This window comes from Cavia porcellus, unplaced genomic scaffold, assembly GCF_034190915.1.
Source record: "Cavia porcellus strain 051 isolate PalLab524CR breed Dunkin Hartley unplaced genomic scaffold, mCavPor4.1 scaffold_12, whole genome shotgun sequence".
NCBI classification, from domain to species: Eukaryota; Metazoa; Chordata; class Mammalia; order Rodentia; family Caviidae; genus Cavia; species Cavia porcellus.
Window position 1 is genome coordinate 9,198,168 of NW_026947495.1, and position 18,742 is coordinate 9,216,909.

Consider the following 18,742-nt stretch of genomic DNA (forward strand, 5'->3'; position numbering starts at 1 on the left):
CTGTGCTCTGCCTGTCGCCACCTCAGAGGAAGCCAGCATCCTTAATGCAGGCAGAGCCCTCGTGTGCCTTCACCTGTAGCAGGAGAGACCTCCTGTCCCTGCACCTCCTGGGAAGAAGAGTGCAGGGCAGCTCTAGGCAGAGCTCTCAGGGAGCCCCTTTCCCCAGGGTGAGAACAAGAAGGGATAGAGGGAGGGTGACAGTGGTGTAGATGCAGCTGTGAAGTCACTCCCAGGACAAACACAGTTGTCACCTGTTTCCATGGAGAAAGTCCTCCCGGGATCTAGGCTCCCTGCTTATCTGGTACCCATCCTGTTCCTCCCTGTCACACTCCTTCATGCCACATAGGTTTTATTGAGCATTCGGGGGAGCCGACCATCGTGATACTGGAAGCCTGAGCCTCCTTTAGGGGGTGGGGCCATGGTCACTGCTCAGGAAGGGGTGTCTGGGAGCTGGGCGGGGTGGAGCTGTGGGAGAGGATGGTGTGGAAGGCTTCATGCAGAGGCCAGGCTTTGAGCTAGTGAGACCCAGGCCAAAGGTGACCAAGTGGGCAGCTGGGGTCCGGCTACTCCTAGAGGACAGCTAGGGCAGTGGCCTGGGAGCCTCGATGCCTGTTCACCACGTTCAGGATCTGCTGTACATAGGAGCTCAGCAGGTCATCCATTTTGTAGCCCTGGACCGGGGAGGGCGGATTCAAAGGCTGTGCCCTGGGAGGGCAGTGGGGTCTTGGGGAAGAGGGAGGCGGCTCCAGTGTTGTCCGCCCTATGTTGCAGAGCCCTCCCAGCCTCCTGCAGGTTGTGCAGGTTAGCCCTGGGTAGTCCACCCCTCAAAGCAAGTAACTCTGGGGGCAGCAAGGGAAGTGGAGAGCCCCCTGCCCCACCCCGTGTGTGAGTGGGCACAGCCAGCTCACCAGAGAGGTCTCACACAGCAGGCGGCTGCCGCGGCCCAGGCTCCCCAGCGCCATGTGGAAGTAGGTGCTGCCGCTGCTCCAGCTGGAGATCTTGGTGAAGGGGTAGGTGGTGAGCAGCTCCTGGGGGCAGAAGGGCAGGTGTGCAGGAGGAGGGCCACAGGCATGCGTGTGGAGGACAGGTGGGAAGGCGGGATGTGCAAGAGCCCTCATCACAGCCTGCACCCGAGCCCAGACCGGCCCTGCTTGGGCCTTGCCGTGTTACCTTGGACTTGGGGTGGATGAGCAGCACCCCATGTCTGTTGATGGCGATGAGGACAATGTCTGGATAGGAGGGCTCCGAGGCTTGCTGCAGGGAGGGGCCGGTGGTTACAGCTGAGTGGCGCCAGGTGGCACTGCCCCTGTTGGCCACCTTCCATATACAACCTGAGACACAAGTAGGCACACACTCCTCCCGAGCCCCCTGCCTCATGTGCCCAGGTCTGGGCCCAGTGGCCTTGTGGGGGTATAGCTTACCTTCACCTCAAAGAAGGCAGAGCCAAAAGTGGGCCAGCGGCAGATGTACTTGAGGAAAGCCACCTTGGCCTCCTGTACTGTCTTGTTGCGGTGCTTATTGCATTCGAGGAGGAGGCTCTGGGGAAGGAGGGGCTGTGAGAACCAGCCAGGGCTGCCCTGCCACCTTGGTAGACAGCACTCACCCAGGGCCGAGTGTGGGGAGGGCAGCACTGTGGGGGAATGAGGTGTGCAGCCACGCCTACCCCAGCAGTGTGCCTGTCATGCCAAGGTGAGAGCCCCCTCCCGAGTCCCCTGAGACCTTTCTCCACTCCTCTGAGGACATCAGACGTGTGAGGTTCTCAGGCACCAGATCCCTCAGGATCTTGGGGACACTCGACAGCTGGGACTGGTCATTGTCAAACTGAGCCTTGTAGATGAGGCCAGCCAGGTGGACGGCATCTTCCCGGGAACACTTGTGGAACCCTCGCAGGTACTTAGGCAGCTCCTGAGCAGTGGACATACTAGGCCTCAGGCTCCAGCCCACCTTGTGGCTTCACGGGAAGGTGTTGGCCCCTATAATCTGGGAGTGTGAGCAGGCCAAAGACTGAAGTCTGTGGGAGCGAGAGCAGGGCTTCCTGGCCTAGTGATATGGGGATTGCATCTACTGTATGTGCACATGGTTGGCCTTCAGGACAAGGCCTGCTCTCTACAGGCAGGCGTGCATCAGGTAGCTGTCTCTGGGTTCAGCACCCTCAGCAGCTGGGCCTGCCTACCTCATGGAACCTGTGGTGGGGCCTGAGCTGGCAGCGCTTCTCCTGTGGCACAGGGGTGGCATGGGTAGGAGTGGCCTTTGGTACCTGGTGGTAATGCAGTATGGTGTCTGCATTCATGTCCTTCCCCGGGACCACATTGAGCCACAGTTTCCGCATGAAGTACACCTGATAGGGGAGCGTTGCCGCGGCCCCTGAATGAGGAGCAGAGGTGGGTGCCATGCCTGTTCTGCAGGCCCCACAGCAACTCCTGCCCGCTCCCTGGCCTGCTCTCTTGGCCTCCCTGCTCCTCCAGCTCCTCTGCATTCTTCAAGACTAGAGCAGCGACCACTTCCTCCTGAATGCTCCTGCACCTCCTACAAGGATGGGCCCTGGGCATCCTTATCACCCTGGGCCACAGCCACCCACGTGCTTGGGAACATACAGGCAGGGTGTGAAGGATGTGCCAGGAGTCGGACAGCCCCACCCTATTCCTCCTCCCCCCACCCACACAGACCCCGCACCTTCTTTCTGGGGCTTGTTCCTTCTCACCCAGTCAGACACCTGCCTCAGGGAGTCAAAGAAGAAATCTCCTTCCTTCTGGCTGATGACCTGGGACGGGAAGGGACAGAGACTGGCAGATGGGGCAGCTTCCAGGGACAACCCTTTGGGGCTCAAGTTCAGCAGCCATGCATGATAGCCCGGTAGGTAGGGCTCAGTTTGGGTCAGAATGGGATTGCTGATGGCTGTGGTATAGGGGGTGCAGGGGTGGGCTATGAGATCCCCACTTTGTCCCGATAGCCCCAGCTGTGCTGAATGGGCTGAGATCCACCTGGAGTCTCTCCAGCCCCTGGCCCACTGGCTGTGTACCTTGTCTGCAATCTTGATGAAGAGACTGCAGCCTTCCCAGGAGGCCAGCTGCAGCTTGGTGGCAATGGCCTCACACACTTCTCGCACTCGGTGGTTGGTTCCCACCTCCAGCATCTGGGCAGAGAGTGGCTGGTGAGGCCCTGAGCCAGAAGGGGCCAGACCATGCCTGGAGGCTGTCTGGGACTTCACAGCTCTGTGCTCCTGTGTGACCCTGTGGCTAGTGCTGTAGACGGTGGACCCTCCCTTCACAAAGCTGCCCGATGGCCATGTTGCTGTCACAGGCCCTTGGACCTACCTAGGAGCCCTGCCCTTGGAGCTTGCTTTAAGAGCCCTGCAGCCAGACTAGAAACTTCCCTTAGAGAGACTCGACTGTCCCCAAGGCTGGGGAGGGCCTGAGGGCAACACAGGGCCCTGCCTGCCACAGTCCCTTTGGCCCTGCCATTCTTTACTGTCTACTCTCAGTCACAGACTTTGGTCACCCACCTCTGCCCTGGGACACATCTGACCTGGGCACTTGCTCACTATTGTCCCTGAATGGACCAAAGTCCCTCGTGCACCCAAACTCTGGGACTCCACCTTGCTGCCCATACTTTTAGCCTCCTCACCTCTGGCATGGCTGCCTTTGGAACAGTCATTGCAGTCTTCCCTCAGTCTCACCCTCTGCCTCTGCCCCCTGGGGGTGGGTGCAGGAAGAGCACAAGGAGCATGGCTCTGCTTGGGTGACCTGGGAGTGGGCGAGGCGGGGGTGAGGCTGCTGTGAGCATCAGTGAGGGACTCACCTCACTGGTGTCGTTGGGGAGGTAGATCTTGTGGCAGATTCGGGAGATGTTCTTCTCAGTGGCTTCCACCTCGACTTGGTGCGGGGGCTGCTTCCGGGGCCCTGTCCTGAGTAGGAAAGTGCTCCATGAAGATGCTCCCTTCCTTCTGTGCCCTGCCCCTGCCCCTGCCTCCACGGGGCCCTAAGCCAGATGCCAGAAGCGAGAACCCCAAGTGCAGGGGCTGGGGGGAGCCACACCAGTTTTCCAGGGGCTGCCCTGCAGGCCGAAAGGGCCTGGCAGGTGCCTTAGAACAGCCCCTGAAGGCCTGGTGTCAGGGTGCCTGTGCGAGGGAGCACTGGTGCAGGGCAGGGTGAGGACTCCAGCAGGGATTCTTGGAAAGTGCCTGCCTCCCACCGTGGGCACGGCTGCCACAGACCTGAGACCACATGGGCATCTCCCTAACCCTAGCCGCAGGGTGACTCAGACTCCTCAGGAAAAGCCTCTGCCTGTGGTGGGATGGGAGATGGCGGGTGGACTGGAGGGGTAACCCCTTGGGCTTGGCCCCCTGGACCCCAGGCATTGCTCTGTCCCTGGGTGGGTGGTGGGGGACAGAGGCACTGCAGGCATGGTGCCTTTTGTTGAGCCTGCCAAAGCCGCCCTGTCTGCCCATCTGGGTCCTTGCTTTCCTCTCTTCCCCTAATGGCTCAGGGCCTGGTTCTGCCTGTGAACTGAAGTCAGTTTCTAAAAAGAATGTGAGTCTACATGCTGCAGTCTCAGCCTGCATCATGAGGTCCTGGGGCACTGGGCAGGATCTGAGTGGTCCTCAGAGGAAGAGGCAATGGGCTCACCTCAGCACCACCTGGATGCGGCGGCTGCAGTCGGAAGCCAGCTTCTTCCTCCTCCGAGTGTCTATGAACTTCTGGGCATGGGGCAGCAGCGCCTTGCCAGGGGGGAAGAGGCCAGTGCAGAGCCACAGCAGCTGCCATCCCCGCTCCTCACTGTGCCTGCAGGGTCAGTAGGAGGAGAGCCTTCTGGGGACTGGGCCAGGCAGGGGCCAACAGAAGCAGCTATGTGATGTGAGTCTGCCTGGGGTGTAGCTGAGGGAGGGGCAGAGGGACACTCGCCTGCCACCGACCACCACTAGGGCCGGTGCACCCTGGGGGCGAGGTGGGCTTCCACTTTGCTTGTTTTGTGGACCCTGAGGCTCGCAGAGGCCAAAGCCTGCCTAGATTGCACGTAGAGGGAGGAGCCGGCAGGGCCAGGGTAGGACTGCTCTGGGATGACAGCCCCAGGACATGAAGAGAGCAGGCCAGAGCTGCCACCTCTCCACTGTCACCACCAAGAGCCATGTCTGCCCTGCTATCCCCCAGACCTGTTGGCATTGTGGGTCAGCTGCTTGAGGATCTGGCAGTAGACCTCATCCTGCAGGGCTGGTTCCTGCAGGGCCGATGAGAAGATCTGGTCCGTGAGCTGCAGAGTGGACCAGGCCTGCCGAGAGGGGTAGTCACCTGTATACTTGAGGATGGGTGCAGCTGTCAAAGACGATAGGGTCAAAGTACTAGGGCCCTAGGCTGAGCCCTGACTAGGGCTAGACAGTGACCCTGACCCATGCTGCCCCCCAACACTGACCCACTGATGCCCAGTGCTGCTCCCACACTGATCCCTGGCCTGGCCCATGCTGAGCCATGTGTGTGCACTGGCTCTGCCCTGTGCTCTGTCCAGTGAGACCTGGCCCTCCACAGGCCAGCTGTGAGCACAGGCCAGCAATGCCTGTGCTCAAGGCTGGTGGGCAAGGCAGGCAGTTGGTAAGGAAGGATATCAAGGAAGATCTGGCAGGCAATGTCCCGCAGGTCAGCTTTGTCATGGACTTGCTTGAGCAGCGGCTGCCGCAGCGGCTCCAAGGAGTAGGACCACAGGTGACCCCGAGTGCGGGCCAGGGGCATCATGGCTCTGCTGATGGTCTCCTTCTCTGGGGCCCTGCAGAGAGGCAGGCGGGCATGAGGGCTGTGCTGCCCTCAGTTGCTGTGTGACTTCCAGGGTGGCTATGGGGGCACCACAGTGTCACACCCTGCCATGAGCCCCTGCTGGCTCTGCCTCAGCCTGGGGAGTGTGGCAGGCCCACACCAGCCCTATGGCCTCCTTGCAGCACTCAGGGGTGGAAAGGTACCTGAAGAACTTGTAGGAGAACTCCTCCAGAGTATGCGGCTTCTCCTTGGGCTGCTCCTCAGGCAGCAGCTCTGAGGGCCCCTCCTGGGCCACCAGCTTCCTCTTCTCCGGTGACATGGCCAGCAAACTCTGCAGGGGCACAGGCCTGTGGGCACCCAGCAGCCACTCCCACAAGGCCCTTTCTGTAAGTTACCCTGGCCTGGCTGCTGTGGTAGGAGGTCAGGCAGCAGCCTGGGTTAGCCTTGGCTACCTCTGCTGCGCCTGTGCATGACCCAGAGAGGGGATGAGGCCCCTCTTGGTCTCTTTCCATTGTGCCAATGGCTGTGGAGCCAGGCCCATTCCATTCTCAGTGGGCGGCACTCAGGGCCTTTCCCTAGGGAGTGCTCCTCAGGGATACCTCTTAATGTTCTGCAGGCCTGAGCCACAAATCACCTCCTCAGGGATGCCCTTCAGATAGAGAGAGCCCCACCCTATGTTTGTTCCCATAACAATCTACTTGCTGTCCCTTTTTCTGCACCCTCCCTGAAGGCTGGAGCTGCTGCCAACTTCATCCCTGTACTGTAGGCACAGGGCACAGACTGGGCGCTCAACATGTGTGTGTTAAAAGGCCAGGCTGAAAGGCTGCTTTAGGTTCCTGCCAGTGGTTCTTAGGGTGGAAGCAGCCTCGGGCTCAATGGGATCACAGGCTCATTTAAAACCCAGGCAGAGGCACTTAGTTCACAGTGTATACCCACAGCAGGAGAGGGGTGGCAGGCTGCATTTGCAAGGTACCTCCTAAGTGCCAGTGCATGATTCTATACAAACACCATGCCTGCTTCAGTGCAATCCAGGAGGCAGGCCGGGCAGGGGCCCACACCCTTTGAGGTGAACACAGACTGATAGGCAAGGCCCCTAGGCTGGGTGCTGGCCGTGCCCTCTGTGTCCAGCTGGGTAGAGGTGAATGTGTGACTCACCAGCAGCTGGGCGGAGGGCTTGACCACCGTGGGGATGGCATAGAGGCAGGCCGTAGGCACGAGCCCTGTCTTGCCTGTCCTATCGTTCTGAGCCAACGTCCAGTTCTCAGAGGTCAGCAGTCCTTGCTTCTTGGTCAGGACCAGCAAGTCCCCCTTCTTGAAGGGCAGGAGGGTGACATCGTCTGCAGGTCCAGACCACACATACAGGAACAAAAAAGCCAGTGTTGAGGGCTCTGCAGGGACCTGAGGCTATGCTGGCTTTCATGGGTATCACCCTAACCAGCTGAGGAAACTGAGTCACAGAGCATGGCTTCAAGGCCACTTGGGAGTGAGTTTTGCCTGTCACTGCTGCCCTCTGAGCGCTGACCTGGGCCCTGAGCCAGGCCTGCAAGGGGTGAGTGGGGAGAGGCTGCAGAATGGATATAGAAGCCGTCCTCCCTCTGGGCCATGGTGAGGCCTGAGCACATGCCATCTCTTACTGCATCCCTGACCCATGCTTCTGCGAGCAGGACTGGCTTGGGAGAGTTTGAGGCAGCCTCCTGCAGCACTGTCACTTCTGGTTTGTGGGATAATGCAAGGCAAGGCTTTGCTCAATACCAGTCCCCAGGGTGTGGGGACCCAACCCCCCTTCCCCATGCTTGGTCTCCCAGCCTACTCTGCACCATGTTCCTGCAATGGCGAAGCTGGGCCAGTGCCTCTCTCTGGCCCTGGGATGGCTCCCCAGTGGGCACCTGTGGCCTTCTGGTCCTGCAGGGCCATGGCGAACACGGACCTCTCCTTCAGGCCCTCCAGAAACAGTGCCACCAGCTCGGTGATGGCCACACTGCTGGGGGTGGTGAACTCGTACTCTTCTCCATGCAGGGTGGAGAGCAGCAGCCTCTGCCCACCCCAGGCCTCCCTGTGGGGATGGAGAGCATGGGATGAGGAGCAGCCTCCTTGCCTTTTCTCCGGCTCAGCCCCTCGATGGCCAGAAGGGTGGCCCTCTAGAGTGACAGCCATGAGGTAGCTTCTGTGGAGCACTGGAGGGCCAGAGTCTGCACCCAGGTTGGCCCCAGCTGCAGACAGCAGTGTAGGCAGTGATAAAGTGACCACCAGTGCTCAGGTCCCAAGAGTGTAGGCACTGCAAGGAATGCTGTGCCGCAGTAAGGGGCTGTCTCTGCTGTGAGGGTCTCCCAGGAACCCTGGCCAGCAACCTGGCCTCTGAGCGCCTCACTTTCCTCCCTGGTAGAGTAGACAATGCTGTGTGGACTTCATGGCAACCAGGTGACCAGCACGGTCAGCCTCACTAGATGGCAGCCAGTGTGCTCTAGGCCACCCGCTCATGGTGACAGTTACAGAAGTCACGCCACACAGGTAGGTGGGCCCTAACCCAGGAGTGTTCTAGTAGTACGAAGTGGGACTTCTTGAAGGGCTTGGAAGAGTCTCAGGAGCCAGGACAGCCCTGGTGCTGGCATTTAGAAGGCTCTCTGGGCCCCTCAGATATGACCCATTTGTCCTTCATGGCCAGCTCTCACCCATGAGCAGGGAAGGAGCCTGTTAAGTGACTTTCTGCCAGAGTTCTGGCAAGCTCGTCACCTTCCTCATGGGGCTGGGTTTTGAGGAGAAGCAGAGGTGTGGTTGGTGTATTGATCAGGCAGTGTGGCCGGAATGGGGTGGGGTGGCGCATGTCTCCAAGTCCAGTGGCTACTGTCTGTCCACCCAGCCAGCTTCTGGGGATGTTGCTCTTGTCCTGTCTCTCCCAAAGACTCAGTTTGTGAAGCAAGTGAGAAAAGGGAAGGGACCTTCACCTGTCAGTGACCAGACTTGTGATCTCTGGGAAGGAGAGTTCCAGCACTGTCCTCTCTCGCTGGTCCAGGAAGTTTATCCCCTTCCAGTTAACGGCCAAGACCAGCTGTGTCTTGGGGAGCCGGGGCCCTGGCCAAGGAGACCAGAGTGAGGGCTGTGCTGGCCCCTGGAGGCCCAGCTCATGCTCACCCTGCTCCAGCACAGCCATTACCAGAGAGCGTGGTGACTTCGAAGAGCCGAGAGAAGAGCAGTGGCCACTGCAGGCGGGCAGTGTCCACCACCTGCTGCCGTACCTCCAGTGCCGTAGCTCCCGTCTTGGTGTACGGGGCCTGTGGGAGGATCATGGAGTCATTGCTGTCACCCTGCCTCCTGGGGCTACTCCCTTGCTGTGTCGGGTGATTATGCCACCATTTTGTGAAGCCTCTCCCTTAGCAAAGGCCAGTGCCTGGCATTGGTTACTCTGGGGATGTTCTGGGGCTGGGCCAACCCTACTGGGTCTTGGGAGAGACCCCTTCAAAAGGCACCTGCAGAAGGGTAGCAGTCCTCCTCGCTAGCAGCAGAGTGCCAGAGGCTTTGGGCTCGGCCGTCACCAGCTGTGCTTCAGCATGGAAGGCTCTGCCTGTCCACGAGCCCGTGTGCCTTAGGTCCCAGCCTGGGCCTTGGAATGATTTGGATCTTAGATACCATGGATCCCAAAGCCATGGTGCTATTAGGAGGTGGTGGCAGCTTAGGAGATGGGGCCTGGTGAAAGGAAGCCAGGTCACTGGACTGTGCCCACGAAGGGATATTACCCTCACCCCTTTCCTGGCTGCCCTGAGGTAGTGGCTTTGCTGCACCCCATGGTCCTTGCCATGATATTCTGGCTCGCCCTAAAACAAAGCTAACTGACCATGGACTGAGCCCTCTGAAATGTGAGACAAATAATCTTTCCTCTTCTCTAGTGTTATGACATAGTGGTGGAAACCTGACCAATGCAGGCTTGCTCTTGCCAGCACATATCCGTGGCTCCAGCTCCATGCATGAGACCATCTTACTGTGTGACCCTGAGTCCTGGGAATTCTTTTTTCCTCTCTGGTTCTTAGACATATTTGAGGGCCCCTTGCAGGGCCTCCCTTTACACCTCCTCTCCAGTTCTCTCCTTCTTCTGGCTTGCCTCCTTCCTCCTCTGCCCCCTTTTCTCCCGCCTCCATAGCATGGTGTCCATACCAAGCTTTCCTTTCCCCCCTTTGTTGGAGCAGATGTTATTACCTACTTTAAAAATAGCTTTGGGGATATAAATGGATGCATCTTATCTGAAGAGTGATTTGGCCAGATGCCCTGTGTACTAGACATTTAGGGTGTCCCCTTACTGACTTGTCTCCAGGAGAGGACATGGAGAGGCCTGGGGACAGGAAGGGATCTCATGGGGGCAGCACTGTCTTCAGGTCATGGAATGGCAGCAGTTGGCCCTTTGGGCAGAGAAGCCAGGCCCAGCAGTGCTAAAGTACAGACTGGCCTAGAGCCCACTGGCGATGCCACTGGGAAAGAGGGTAGGTGGCAGAGCCTGTGCTTAGGACTGAACTGAGAAAGACTGTAGGCCCACGGTCAGGGCTGCCCTGTCAGTTTAAGCTCTCCTGTTCTTCAGGGGCCAAGGAATCCATCCGTAGGGCCCTGCCACTTTGTGGGCAGGCTCAGAGCTGACCTTGGCTTGGGCAGCAGTGACAAGGCTAGTCCACTTCTCTGGGGTCTTGGTCTTGTACAGCTTGGGGGGGATGCAGCTAGGCAGCAGATCCTGGATAGCATTGCTCCCTGATGAGGCACCGAGCTGTACATGGCAGTGCCGGGCCAGCAGCTCGATTAGCTCCTCCTCCTGCAAAATGGGGACACATGGGAGAAGGAAAGCCAGTGAGGGTCCCCTTTGAACTCCTGCCCCACTGCCAACTCCTGTCCCCCGCAGTGCAGCTGACCAGAAGCTCAAGAAGACTGGGCAGCAGGAGCAGCCACCTCCTCTTGTCACCTCTTTTAGGCAGGACCAGTACCATGTGCCCAACTGCATCCCCACAGGCCCTGTTGGCACCGGGGGATTCTGGGCATCAGTGACCTCTGCTGAACACAAGCGGGCTCCTGAGAGCCCCGGCATCACTGCTGTGCAGAGTGCAGTTGGACAAGGCCTGATGCTGCCTTGGCTCTAGTCTTGCCTCACCCTGGAGACCAGTGACCACCACTGCAGGCCTTCAGTGGGGACCCTGGAAGCCCCTGGCTTGGCTGTTCCCTGCCTGTGCCCCTTCCAGACATGCTCCCAGGACTGCAGTGGCTGCCTCGCTTCCCCAGGAAGTGCCCTTCAGACTGCATCTGCCACTCACTAGACTTAATTGCCTCGTCACTGTCCCTTATTCTCCGTTCTCACAACCTCTTGGCACTCAATGCACCCATGTGTGGGCCCAGGGGTGGGGCAGTGACAGGACTTCCAAGTGTGCACTTCCAGGGAGACACAGAGTAGGACCTGGACTTTGGCACCTGGGCTCCAGGGCCTGCTGCTTCATAGCCGGTCACTGAGTGAGACCACATGGACCAGGGCTGACTAAGGTGGGGAGGCCTCCCCTGCCTCTGCTGCAGGTACTGAGGCCTCAGATGTTGAGCAAGCCTTTGGCCCAGGGGAGGAGGTTGGGGAGGCCGGAATGGCCCAGAAGGTAGCTCCTCCTTGGGTTTCTCACCTTCTCAAAGCTGTACTCGCCAGACCAGACTCCATGGAGGACTTGGCGGTAGATGAGCTTGGTGCTGATGGGGTCCTCCTGGCTGTCATGCCAGGGGGTGAAGAACTCCTTCCGGAAGTAGATGCGCCAGGGCGACTGGCGCTGGCTCTCACCCCGCTCCTGGGCCAGCTGTTCACACTGAGCCACGGCGTCCATCACATGGTCTCGCCCACTGCCCAGGGACCAGAACTGAGGACAGAATTGGGCAGCTGGGGTGAGCTGCTGCTGTGGGCCACACCCCAGGGACAGCCACTCTCAGCCAGACCACCTCTATCATCATGGGCTGGGAGGGCCACAGCCTGCCCAACAGTCCCTCCCGAGGCAGCAACAATCCATGCTGGCTGTGTCACCTGGGCTGTGTGCCTCGATATCTGCTCAATACCTTGTCATACACGGCAACCTGGAGGGAAAAGCCCAGGTGGTCGGTGAGGTCCTGCTTCTGGGCTATGTGCAGGCAGACTTCCCGTGATGTGGAGGCTGAGTCCACCATGACGGTCAGGTTCTGTCCCGTCACCAGAATCACTTGGATGGGGATGTGCTTCTTGGACTTGACGGCCTAAGAGCAGACGAAGATGCAGAATCCTCTGGCTAGAGGCCCTGGCTGACTGTCTTGGATCCACGAGGCCTGTCCACTATTCCCCTGTCCACAGGCCCCTGGCTTGCCCATTCTCCTGGGGCCCTGCGGCAGGACTTCCCAAAGCCACAGGTGGCCGCAGCTCAGCAAGTAGTTATCTAAGTTCAGGCCCACAGCTGGCCAGGGGCAAAAACAGTGCTGCCACCCCCATCTGGGGTTTTTGAGCTTCCTCAAGTTTGCCTTGGCCTCCCTCGGGCCCCCAGGCTGCAGTGGTCCTATTTTCAGAAGAAAACTCTGCTTGGTGAGGTTAAGTGACTTAGACACACATGAGACAACTCTTTGAGAATTTTCGGTCCTGGGCTCCTGTGTACAGCACCGTGTGAATATTCCTAGCCACTATGAGTTTACCTACAGTTCCACGATTTGTGGGAGGAACCCTTGAGGCACTGGGACACGGGCAAGGGCAGGATGGGGTTCTCTGGAGGTGATCTTTAGACCCTAGTTCAGGGCACCACAGGGCCACATGTATCTTCTAGGCTTGGGCTAGGACCAAAGATGTGGGTAGAGTCATCCCCCCAAGGTGCCCTCCACCTTGGCTATTCGAGGAGCCCTTCTGGAACTGGCAGCTGTCCCAGCTGTCAAAGCAGAAAAAGGCACTTGTTCCCAGAAGCAACACACCAGGGAAGACACCCCTGCTAGGACCTCTGTCCTCCTGACAAGTCAGGTGCCTCCGGAGGGTAACCTCGAAGCCATCGGCATCAGTCACACCATCCTGCTAAGTGGATGTGTCAGGCTCACTTCCCTCCATCCAGGAGCACAGACAGGGTGGTTGGTTCAGATAGGACCAGGCGGAGCCCCAGGGTTCAAGGGACCTTAGCACAGAAGATGCTTTGGAGGAGATGAGGAGCACTGAGGACAGGTCACCCGACTAGCTGTACCATTCCACGCTGCCCACCACTACCCCTGCCAGTTCTTACCTGTAGCTCCAGCCAGGTGGGTGGCTCCATGCGCACCCCATTAGCACAGGTGCGCTGCAGGCGCTCTGCACAGAAGGGCCCATAGCTGGCTGGCCCACGGTTAATAAAATTCAGCAGGTACTGGGGTGCAAAAGAAAAAGGGGGAGACACTCAGAATGGAGGCAGATTTCTACTTTCTGCCCAGACAGGTTTTAAAAAGATCACTTTCAGTTTGTAAAGGTGCATTTGGATGGGCATTCTCCATTCACTGTGAGACAGAATACAAAAAAATGGTACTTTTTTTTTCATAAAGGGTTTTACTATGTAGTTTAGGCTGGTCTTGAATTCATTATGTAGCCCAGGCTACCTCTGATGATCCTCCTGCCTCAGCCTCCTGAGTACTGGAGCTGTAGGTGAATGCCATCATGCCCATATATAATTAGGTACATTTCAGAGGCACAGCTGGGCAATATATTTTAAACAGTGCATAGTTTAAAAATATGCGCACTATTTGATCTCATTATTCAAACCCTTCCAAAGAGCAAAAATATACTTTTTTTTTGGTTGCGGTGGTTGGTATCTGTGGTGATGAGCAATCAGAAGCTGGACCTTAAATATCCACATCAACTTCATACCTTCCAGGCCTGCCTGAGACACTGAATCTGCACTGGGGGAGCTCGCACCAGGAGGAAGATCATGGAGACAAGTAGGGAAAATGCAGGAGAGCTGATGTCCAAAATACGTTAGATTAAAGGTGTTGAAAATAGGGGCTGAGGGGCTGGGGATTTAGCTCAGCGGCATAAGCGCCTGCCTTGCAAGCAGGTGGTCGTGAGTTTGATCCCCGGTACCGATAAAAATGAAAAAGACAAAAAAAAAAAAAATCATTTCATCTCCTGGATGTGAGGGAGACATGCTAGGAGGGTTTATTGGTGGCAGAAGTGGCCCAAGCGCCTAGGACGGATGGTCGAGTGACCACGTTCCTACTGTCGCCACAGGGACTCACGAGTGTTTCCTGTGTGACCAGAGGTATGACACCAACAAGAAACCAGAAGCAAATATTAACTCGAGTCACTGTGGATATGACTTTCATTTTCTTTTTAGATGTTCTACACTCCCATATACTGCTTTTATCATCAAAACTGAACGGTATATTCAGGCAGCAAAGCCTAGGACCTCAAATACTTGGAAGCTCCTGCCCATATGCCTGCATTTTCAGTCCTAGGAGTAAGAGGTACTGCAGACCAGGCCCAGCAGGAGCCCCATCCTGGACACAAGGTGCATGTTACCTGCCTTAAAGCCACTATTGCTCCTGAGCCCCTGCAGACTCTGGCTAGGGAAGGGACCAGGCAAAGTGCTGTGAACTGAGGAAACCGAGGCCCAGAGGAGGGCAAGTGCTGCTGCCACAGCCTGCAGGTGTGGAGAACTGAGTGGTGGGCCAAGATTTCTGGTCCTGCTGCAACCCACCCAGCCCCGGCTGGCCTACCTTCAGGAACCGCTCAGAGGGTGGGAAACAGCCCAGGCAGAGGCTGAGCAGGATCCAGCCCCGTGCCTGGCTGCTCGATTTAGGGTTCTCCAAGAGCTGCTTGCAGATCTGGCAGTAAATCTCATCCCTGGAGGACATAGGGCAGAAGGTGGACTGGAGCTGGCTCTGGGTAGGTGACACTCGTCACTCAGCTCTCCCCAGCCTCCTCTGGGGCTGTGAGCTTTGCGTCCTGCTCCTTCCAGCTCCCATTTCCCAGCTCATGGAGGCTGTGGCCCAGGCACCTCATCCCCCCAGCAGCCTTTCTGCCCTGCTTCTTAAGTTGAGCTGCTCCTTTCCACACCCTGCAGTTATTGCAGTTATTTCTCTCTCCCCAGTGGCCATGCTCCCTTTCCTAAAGATAGCCCTAGCTCTGCAGAGGGACAGGGAGTCTCATGGGAGAACCCTCTCCCCACTGTGTCCCCTCCCCACAGGCTCAGGAGCCTTCCCTCATGTCCTCTTAGGGAGGGGCTCTCCCAGAGCCTTCCCCAGCCTCTAGTCCCCTCATACCAGAAGCCAGTACCTCCCCCAGTATGCAGTGCTGTAATGGCAAATGTCTACCCACCAATTTTCCCAGCCTCTCTGCATTTGCTGTCTTCTGTGATGTGACTGTTCCCACTGAGACCAATTTGAAATTGCCACTGTGATATTTCCAAACATCGAGTCGGAAAGAGATGTATACAACTAGCTCTCGAGAGACGGTAAGGGCTGGGTCTAGCACCCTACTCTCTCTGCAGTCTACAGACACCCATCAACCACATACCCCTCCTGGAAATCTGGGGATCACCCTAACTCCTCCCATCCCCGCATCTTCCAAGCCCCATTAGCCATCACGTCCAACCACCTGTCTCCCAGGGTCTTTCCTGTTCTCCAAGGCATTCCTCATAAGCTGCCTCTAGACCACTGTCACAGCCTCTTAGTCTTCTTAGCCTCTCGTGCCAGGCTCTACTCTCCCATCATTGCTGGAGAGGAAATTGTGTATGATTATGATCTTCTGCTTAAAACTTCCCCCACTGCCCTTAGAAAGGAACCCAGACTCCACGCCTTAGTTGTGATAAACCCACTTAGAACTTCAGACCCTTATGGCTGTTTGAAGGCTCTGAGACCTATTCATCCCGCCTGATGAACACCCCTGCTCCTTTCTACCCTGCCCAGGAGGGCATTAAGCCCACTCCTTTTTATATCCCCACTAGTTCCAAGAAGACCCTAGCCCGAGCACATTTTCTTGGGAGTTTCTTGGTCCTTTTATGGTCCCATTCTTGGTTTAGACAAATGCCCCAAAGGTCCATGTATTAAGGAGATGGTTGTTGCCTGTGACAGTACTGAGAAGTGGTGGTACCTTTAGGAGGTGGCAACCTAGAGGAAAGAAGTTTTGCCACTGGGTCTGGGAGCTTGAAGGTCGTACTGAGAACCTGCTTCCTGACTCTCTCTGCTTTTGTTTCCTGACCACCATGAAGTAAGCAGCTTCCTTTTCCATGTACTTCAGCTATGATCGACCACAGGCCCAAAGCAATAGGATCAAGTGAGCATGGACCCAAACTCCTAAAACTGGGAGCCAAAACAAATCTTTCTTACTTATAAATTGATTGCCATAGTAGTGGAAAGTTGAGTAACACAGCCCTCAACTGAAGAGTGAGTTCTCTGAGAACAGAGGCATATTTTCTTTAACTCTGCATCCCCAAGACTCAGGCCAGAGCCTCACCCTGAGCAAGGATGTATGAGACGTATCAAATGTGTGGCAGATGTGGAACAGAGCATTTGTTTTACCTTAGAATTTGGTTAAGACCTCAGATCCAAGGACAAAAGGATGGTAAATACCCAGCATTCTAAAGAGGCACATTCTTGTAGGATTTCCTAAAAGCTGGCAGAACCAGTCCACCACCATGCCACTTCTAGCCAGGAATACGGAAGGTGACTCCTGGAAAGGACTTCCTGGGACAGAGATCTGTGGCCTGTTCTCACTACTTCAAGTGATGGAAGAGTGAGGGGACTCAGAGAGAGCTGCTGTTAGGATGGGGCTGCCTTCCAGAGATAAGCATCTCCCTCCCAGCTAAAGCATGCTGAGCTTCACAGCCTACTGCCTCCCACTGGGTCCCAGTCTCGGCTGCTTCCATGGAGCGTGGTGAAAGAGTCTTCCAAGATCTTGCCCTGTTGTTCCTCTAGCTGAGGACCTCTATGAGCAAAAAGACTAAGGACTGGTTCATTCTAGCAAGTCCTGAGCCCATCAGAAGAGGCAAGGTTTCCGAGCCACGCTGTGTAGAGGGACACACGAGAGCGTGACAGGAAAATGCAGTGGAAAGAGCCGACATCCGAGCATTTGGTGGGGTCTCACACAAGGAGGCATCCCTTATTCCTGGAAAGTCGGCAGCAAAAGGCTGCAGGATGCTTGCCTGGGGTCAGAGTCAACAGGAGATCTGGGAGATTGGTGAAGTTGACTCATTCCTGGCCAGATGCCAGCTCTGAGTGGCATCTACTGCCTGTAGAGGCATCTGGAGAACGCATGATGTACCTCATTTGGATGTAGCTTTTTGGAGGTGGAGGCTGGTAAGTATCAACATGAGGGAAACTAGCAGCAGACCAGCTGGGTCAGAGCACTCGCCCAGTGGGGGAGGGGTGATGCAGGCTAGCACTTGGGTAGAGGGCCTGTTGTCGTTCCGCTTTGAAGGAGCAGAGGGCAGAGTCTGGGGTATCCCCAGAAGCATGAGTGTGAGAAAGGTAATGCCACAATAAAGAACACCAGGGAAGAGTGTTACATTTTGCATATAAAAATATATGTACTTCCTGAACGGAACATGGCACCCTTATCTGTGTCTGAGGAGGCAGACTGCGCAGCTTACCTCACTGCCTGCTGCTCACTATGGGAAAGACACACCTGAATTCAACTGAATTAACTGTCTGCTAAGACAAAATTTAACACTCCTTGAAAGAACATAACACAATTCAGAGTCTCTATCATCCCAATGTCCAGGACACTGTCCGAAAGATTGATTTATGAGGAAACAGGAAAACATGCAGCCAGCGGAGACTGACTCTGGTATGACCCAGAAGTCAAAGTTTCAGAAAAGACTAAAAACTACCACAACTATGCTCAAAGGACATAAGGAAACCTACACACACAACAAATGAACAAATAGGGAATCTTGGTAGATAAACATAAATATAAATGTGCAGGAGAAACATAATAATGCAGGTATAACAAGTTATATACCTGATATTAAAGCTTATTCAATGGGAACAGCAGTAGATTGAGGAAGACCGACCAGTAAATTTGAAGATAGCTTTATGGAAACTATCTAATCTAAAGAATAGAGGTAAAAAAGAGAGGAAAGATGAACAGATTCCTAGAGATCTATAGGACAGTCACATAAAGCTTTATTTAGATTTAATTAGAACTTATTTAGGTTTAATTAGAATTTATTTAACTAGAATTTAAGGGGTTGGGAGAGAGGAGAGAAAGAGAATAATTGAAGAAACAGTGGCCAACATTTTCCATTTGGTTAAAAATTATAAAACAAATTCTTCCCTAAAATACTGTAGTCTTTCCCATAAAATAGTATACTTTTTCTTAGAATTTGCATAAAATTATAACTTGTAAAACAAACAGCATATAGAATATATATGTAATATAAACAGGGAACTTGCTCATTTTCAGAGTCCTGCACTAAAGCCAAGGTGATAAATCTGTTTTCCTAAAACTGGGTTCCCGCATGGGTTTTCTTAACACATGCGAGTAGAGAACATTCAGTGGCGGAATCAGCTGCTGTCCTAGGTGGAGGCTCCAGGTCCCCAGCCAGGGAATGGGGGTGGGGGTTCTCAGGGACAGGTGAGCCTGGGTCACTGAGTGGGGTGGGAAGCAGTGGACACTGACCTGAGGCCAGGCCGGAGAATGGCGTAGCCCACAATGAAGTGCACCTTCTCCAGGTTGGACATGGGTCTGTCTGAGATGGGGCCATTGGGGTCGAACACCTCCTCTTCCGTACCCAGTTGGTTGGCCACCTTGAAGCCCAAAGATGGCTGTTAGGACAGCTGCGATTCCCCTCACTTGCTAAGGAGGAATCCACACGCAGGGGTAGAAGTGACAGCTGGAACCTAGAAGCAGGCTAGGCAGGCTTACCTGGCCTGTGACCCGGGAGGACTGCTTCAGCTTCCTGGAGGAGATGTCCTTGTTCCCTCTGTCCTTGCGGCTTACTGTCTGTGGAAAGACATAGGAGAAGAGAGTCCAAGTGATTCCTCAGTGCTACTGACCTTCTGGTCACCTAGAGTGGAGCAAGTGTCCTTAT

General features: G+C 55.8%; 1 protein-coding gene across 8 annotated transcripts in view; it reads right to left on the reverse strand.

Annotated features, from left to right (window-relative positions):
• Window positions 1-332: 332 nt before the first annotated feature.
• Myo7b (myosin VIIB) overlaps window positions 333-18,742 on the reverse strand; it is a 93,613-nt gene continuing 75,203 nt past the window's right edge. For 4 of the 8 annotated variants that reach the window (XM_063258818.1, XM_063258816.1, XM_063258817.1 and 1 more), the window contains exons 25-48: window positions 18,577-18,654; window positions 18,331-18,458; window positions 14,427-14,553; window positions 12,965-13,084; window positions 11,796-11,969; window positions 11,375-11,602; window positions 10,363-10,530; window positions 8,893-9,010; window positions 8,684-8,810; window positions 7,628-7,794; window positions 6,897-7,078; window positions 5,945-6,072; window positions 5,597-5,754; window positions 5,150-5,303; window positions 4,626-4,781; window positions 3,799-3,904; window positions 3,020-3,133; window positions 2,674-2,761; window positions 2,258-2,364; window positions 1,720-1,905; window positions 1,422-1,538; window positions 1,171-1,254; window positions 909-1,028; window positions 333-671 (exon numbers count right to left, since the gene is read on the reverse strand). In XM_063258818.1, the coding sequence (XP_063114888.1) occupies window positions 570-671; window positions 909-1,028; window positions 1,171-1,254; window positions 1,422-1,538; window positions 1,720-1,905; window positions 2,258-2,364; window positions 2,674-2,761; window positions 3,020-3,133; window positions 3,799-3,904; window positions 4,626-4,781; window positions 5,150-5,303; window positions 5,597-5,754; window positions 5,945-6,072; window positions 6,897-7,078; window positions 7,628-7,794; window positions 8,684-8,810; window positions 8,893-9,010; window positions 10,363-10,530; window positions 11,375-11,602; window positions 11,796-11,969; window positions 12,965-13,084; window positions 14,427-14,553; window positions 18,331-18,458; window positions 18,577-18,654 (3,237 nt within the window). In that variant the 3' untranslated portion in view covers window positions 333-569. Of the gene's footprint in view, window positions 672-908; window positions 1,029-1,170; window positions 1,255-1,421; window positions 1,539-1,719; window positions 1,981-2,257; window positions 2,365-2,673; window positions 2,762-3,019; window positions 3,134-3,624; window positions 3,693-3,798; window positions 3,905-4,625; window positions 4,782-5,149; window positions 5,304-5,596; window positions 5,755-5,944; window positions 6,073-6,896; window positions 7,079-7,627; window positions 7,795-8,683; window positions 8,811-8,892; window positions 9,011-10,362; window positions 10,531-11,374; window positions 11,603-11,795; window positions 11,970-12,964; window positions 13,085-14,426; window positions 14,554-18,330; window positions 18,459-18,576; window positions 18,655-18,742 lie in introns of those variants that run through there. The other 4 variants (XM_063258819.1, XM_063258820.1, XM_063258822.1 and 1 more) reach the window with 4 other exon arrangements.